The sequence below is a fragment of the Curcuma longa genome, chromosome 17 (genome assembly GCF_044706935.1).
Source record: "Curcuma longa cultivar G26 ecotype Majalengka, Jawa Barat chromosome 17, ITB_CL_G26_1.1, whole genome shotgun sequence".
NCBI lineage: Eukaryota > Viridiplantae > Streptophyta > Magnoliopsida > Zingiberales > Zingiberaceae > Curcuma > Curcuma longa.
This window is the reverse complement of record NC_133877.1, coordinates 8,902,245-8,908,244: the sequence shown is the minus strand read 5'-3', so window position 1 is coordinate 8,908,244 and position 6,000 is coordinate 8,902,245. Positions and strand designations below refer to the sequence as shown.

The 6,000-nt window shown below is 33.5% G+C and overlaps 1 protein-coding gene across 1 annotated transcript in view; it reads right to left on the bottom strand.

The window, feature by feature from the left end:
- Window positions 1-6,000, bottom strand: part of LOC141848345 (uncharacterized) — a 37,363-nt gene that overhangs the window by 9,188 nt on the left and 22,175 nt on the right. The window contains exons 6-9 of the mRNA XM_074736377.1: window positions 4,548-4,786; window positions 4,339-4,450; window positions 3,559-3,703; window positions 3,306-3,448 (exon numbers count right to left, since the gene is read on the bottom strand). Coding sequence (XP_074592478.1) covers window positions 3,306-3,448; window positions 3,559-3,703; window positions 4,339-4,450; window positions 4,548-4,786 — 639 coding nt within the window. The remainder of the gene's footprint in view (window positions 1-3,305; window positions 3,449-3,558; window positions 3,704-4,338; window positions 4,451-4,547; window positions 4,787-6,000) is intronic.

The following is a 6,000-nucleotide window of genomic DNA, read 5'->3' as shown; positions in this document are numbered from 1 at the left end:
TAACACTGCTCTTAACTATTCCTAGTCAAGCTTTAATATACAAGATAATATTAATGCGTTGAGACTAGTATGTAGGTCAACTGATGACTTAATCTCACAAGTCATGAATATAAGATATCAAGTTGATACATTGGTATATATTAGAGAATATGTACTGAATTAACCCGTCATGAGAATGTTTCATGGATTGTTATATGAGTGTCATAAACATTCTCATAGTGACTATTAATATAAATAATTCTTAGACTTGAAGTCACTACGATTTCCTATATAAGAAGTTATGTACTTTAGTATCGGCAAACGTCACCTGTAACAAGGTGGACTATAAAGTCGATCACTGAGTATGCAATAAGTTATGCGGAGGGATGTGAGTGATGTAGATGAGATCTATCTCTTCCATATGACGGAAGTGATATCTGTGGACCCTTTGATTAAGTAGGACTACTAAAATGCATGACCATGCTCAAATAAGTCAATATGAGATATTGAGCTCATTTGGTTAAGTGAGTCTACTTAGAGATCAAGAAACACAAAGATTGATAAGGGGATGACACGGTCTATACCTCATGGATCAATCTAGATATCAAGGATAGAAGGATCAAGTTATACAAGATAATAGACATAGAAAGGTTAGGTCGGATCTCGACATTCTCATCACTTGGGTAGCAATGATGCATTGCTAGATGTCACTCATTGCTTATGTATCTAAAATATTATTTTATTATTTTAGATATATTACCAATGTTATGAGAACGTATTGGGTCACACACAAAGAACATGTTGATTTGGAGATGAATTTATTTTAGTTTGACTAAAATATGATAGACCCTAAAATTATAGGGTTAAGTCTAATTCGAGTTAGACTCAAATGAATCCAACTATTGGATTATTGGATTGAGTCTAATCTGAATTAGACTCATTGGATTAGACTCAACCACTAAAGAGGATTAATGTCCATTAATAGAGATTAATGGAGTATTGATGAAAAGGAGAGCAAAAGGTAAAAATCTTTTGTATTCATTGGATGATCCTTTGTATTTATTAGATAATTTTTTTGTATTCATTGGATAAATACAAAAGGTCATTTTTTATGCATTTGGTGGATGATCACTTTTAGTCTCCTCTTCTTCTCCTCTTGGTCAAAACCATCCAAGTTGCTAGCACAACGAAGGTGGTTCTTCTCTGAAGGCTGAGTTCGTGCGATGAACGAAGGACGTGTTTGTGTGGATACCGAAGAGGCGCGACCATTTTGATCGTGTTGAGATTTGCCAAATCAAGTTGCTATTGGGATTGTTCCGTTCATGCAACAAAGGTGACAACTCGATCAAACATGTATAATACATTCGCATGGATCTCTGGAGGGATCAATTTTTCCGTTGTGTTTATTTATTATTTTTCGCAAAAGATCCGTACAATTTTTTACATAGCATGATATTTTTACCATGGGTGGACCTACAATTCTCGAACATGGAATCTCTCTCTATGAATGCCTTTTTTGAATTTATAGAGTCAATGAACCCTCTTCGTTGATATTTTCTAATGCACATAACTTGTTAAACACTTAGTGCTTAGTGGACCAAAATAGCTCAGTTCAAGTTAAAAATAATTTTCAATATAGATTTTGCTCTCACAAATTTAATGGTACCATTATTTTTCTAAAATGTTAAAGTATTGATTATACATCTTCTCAGGTAAATAATAGAAAATTATTCGGAACAGAAGCAAGACTTAAATATGATATTCGTCGACCTAGAAAAAATTTATAATAGAGTCCTAAGGAAAATTACATAGAAAATTCTAGAAAAGAGAGGTGTTATCATAACATATATTGAACTAATTAAGGATATATATAAAGATGTAATGGTAAAAGTAAAGACTTCAGACGATTAACTGAAATATTTCCCATAAAAATAGGGTTATATCAAGGATCAACTCTAAATTCATATCTTTTTACACTAATCATGGACGAACTCACTGGACACATCCAAGATACGATACCACAATGCATATTATTTGTAGATGATATTGTTTTGATAGATGAGACACGTGAAGAAGTAAATACTAAACTCGAACCTTAACGGAAAATACTAGAAGTGAAAAGTTTTAGGCTTAGTAGAGTATAAACAGAATATATGAAATTTAAGTTTAATAATATTAGATGTAATGAAACAATTGTTAATATAGGAGATGAGGAATTGTTTGTAACTAAGAATTTTAAGTATTTAGGATCATTTTTGTAAAAGTATAAAGGTATTGAGAAAGATGTCTTATATAAAATACAAGGGGGATGGTTGAAGTGGAGGAGAGCGTCAGGTATTCTTTGTGATCGTAAAATACCTCTAAGACTTGAAAAAAAATTTTACAAAACAACGGTTAGACTTGCTATGTTATATGGAGCTGAATTTTGGACTATGACTCGAACACATGAGTAAAAGATGAGAGTTGCAAAGTGAGGCTATTAAGATGGATATGAGAACATACAAGGATAGATATAATAAGAAACAAAAATATTAGAGAAAAAGTCGAAATTGTATCTGTTGAGAAAAAACTTTGGAAGACACATTTAAGATGATACAGGCATATACTTAGACGACAAATAAATATTCTAGTTAGACAATGTGAAATTATAATAAATGTGCATATCAAACAAGGAAGAGAAAGACAAGAAAAGACTTTGTTAGCAATAATAAAATAAGATAATTTATTTAAATATAAATGATAATATAGTAGGAGATAAAGTCTAATAGCGTAGAGCCGACCCTACCTAGTGAGATAAAGCTTGGTTGTTGTTGTTGAAGTATTAGCTCTAGAAAAAATTAAGAAAATAAATTAATATTGTAAAATTGTGTTTTTGAAAAATAAAAAATGGAGCAAGTTAGAGAAAGAGTTTTTTAGGAATTCAAAATGTTAGAGTATAAATTAATATTGTAAAATTGTGTTTTTGAAAAATAAAAAATGGAGCAAGTTAGAGAAAGAGTCTTTTAGGAATTCAAAATGTTAGAGTGCAATTTGGGAATACTAAAATATCTTAGAGTTGCTGATTTGGTGAGGGAAATTTTTGCCACTTCATGTGGGGAAGCAACGTGCTTTGTACATTTTGAAAACTAACAACGCTCTTTGGCATTTCTGAAAAATAGCAGAGGGATTTGGGAAATTTGCCTTCTATAACATAGATCTTGGTGCTTATTTAGTTTCATATACCATCAATCTATTGAAGTCAATGCAGCAGATCATCAAATCATTCAATATAAATTGTTATGGTGTTGGAGAGGAAAGCTATGTAAGAATGAGAAAATAGAACTTGCAATGCTTCACTTGTAGAAGGTTTGATGCAAGGTTCTTGTTTCCAGCAATGTCTGCTGTCTTATTTTCAGGAATTTCCACAGTAATGATACTATCATTGGCTTGTATTTCAGTCAGATATGTGCTCCTCTCCATTTCATGAAAGCTAATCACAAAGCAAAACATGACTTCATTCGTCAGGCATAGTAAACTTTTGAATTAGAGATATAGGTTGGGTCAATAAGTACAGGAATTCTTGTACAGTGAAAAACATACCTCAGCATATATCCTCCCGAAATAACAATTGCTGAAGCGCTGAAATTGAAAACAGGCTTCAGAAACTCTATCAGCACCAGTATTTTGCGATGTCTAGTCCTCAAGTTAGAATTTGTACTCAACCTTACTGAAGGCCTTTGATTATCTATCAGTGAGGAAGTAGAAATCTAAGGATCTTTACAAAATCAAACTCTAGTAAATCATAATAAAGTTTATATTTCTAGGTCTCAATCTCATCCATGAAAATTACACAATGACCTCAAGTTACTAAAATTGTAGAGCTACATCAAGACATCTGTTGTGATAAAGACAACCTATGTTATACATTATCCCAAAATTTTCTTGAGCTTAACAAATTGGGTACAGGAACTTTACTAAGCTTGAATACCTAAACCATCCTAATATTGGAGTCTATACAAGGGATTTTCTCTGAGTTTTTTTTCATCTGGTAAAAGTTCCAGTCAGTAGCTCGGCTTTCACAGTTTGAATACACAAATAGAAAAAATATTATTGATGATAGACAACAATTCATCCCCGCTTCGTTTTCCTTCCTGTATTTAATTCTGATTATAAGTATACAATAAGAAAAGCAAGAACGATAAAAATATGTCATCGGTCCCAACTATTTGAGATTGACTCTTAGATTATTACTCAGTAGACATATATGCTTCATTTTTTATAACTTGTCAAAATAGTATCCATTCAACCCAAAATGTCATGACAGATTAATATCTTAAAATTATGGATCACGATTTAATATCCATGTGAGAGTAGAATTACCAAAAAGGAATGTGAATGGGTAAGTTGGAGAAATAGGAGTCCCTTGTCTGCTAATTATATGTTGAGCATCACAACTTACTGTAACAACAGCTGTAGTTGAAATATTACGTACCTAAGCAAACAAATAGTCAAAGGCATTATTTTGGAAAATGTTCATCCACAACATACTAAAAGAAAGACAGAACAGGAAAATAATCACAGAAATTTACTTGGTAGCCAAAACGGCGGTTTGTGAGGTTTCTCCTGTTTGTAGGAACAAGTAAACCATTACTTGCATGAAGAAGCCTAAGAATTTCTTCAGATGAGTTAACAACTGGCACTGAGAATGTCAAATAAATCCTCAAATCCATAACACTATTAGTTGCTTCTGCTATTCTATTCTGACCATGAAGCTGAAGGAACTTCAATGGGAGGTGACTTGTTATGTTCATGGAGACGCTTCTTCTATCTGATAGTTGCAAATGACAGGATCAAAAAGTGAAAAAACATGTACCAAAGAATTTGAAAGGAATATTGTATTGCTTTGTGAAATAACCATTAGGTATATACAGGGCTAATGATACAACCCTCAACCTAAAATATTAATGTGGATTGGACCCATTATACCAATAACTCTACTAATACTAAATCTTCTAATACTGCCACTCAAACTAGACAATAGATATTATTTGTATCCAACTTGTTACATAAACTACAGAAATTCTTAGGTGGAACATAAACTAGACATGATAATAATGAAATGAAAAATATACTACTTGCACACATGTAAAACACAAACAATGATCCCTCTAAACCTCATATCTTTAAAGGTTTGAAAATCTGGAGAACCCAAGCAGTGATCCCTTCAACTTCATACCAAACAACAAATGTTATATTATAGAAAATTCCAAAGGATCATGTTTGGACCTTTTTGCAAAAGTGCAACTTATATAACACAAACCTTATTTTCTTTCATGTCATCTTCCCACCCTAACCCTAAATTCTTCTCCACTCATGCCAATGCAACCGCCTCGCACAGCCACGACCTCATGACACTGTCGTTGCCTCACGATGTTGTCGTTGCCTTTTCATGACACTATAGCTCCACGATCGTGCCATCATCGCAGCCCCGTGAAGCCGCCACCTGCGATGCCACTACCCATGCTGCCACCACCGTTAATGATGTCGCTGCCACCTCACACCGACTTATATCCAAGTTTTGAGTAAGAGAACTTAACTGAGGACTCCTCAGCCACTGTGTTATTGCTCATGCCATATCGTTGCCCCTCGGTTCCTATTTAACTTCCCTTGCCTTCTTGATTTCCTATTCGAAATCTCTTACTCAAAGGTTAGATTAAGCTTTATACTTCTTAGCTTAGCCTCTATAAATGCTAGAATTTGGATTATCTTCAATGGTTTTGCCCTTTAAAGAGAGAGTGTGGTGGAAAGTCAAAGTCATATTAGAAGAAACTAAAAATTACATTATGTTGCCCAGGCTTTTCACAGGACAACTAACATATGCATTTCCATACTAGGTTGCAAGGACAGATAACATTGGACCCATGAATGATGATGCTTGATCAATGCAATAGGTTGTACAACCACCTATTTGATAATTAAATCTAATAAAAGGAGAGTAGAGTTCCCTAAGGCCAGCCAATATGATCTGAGTCTTTGATCAAT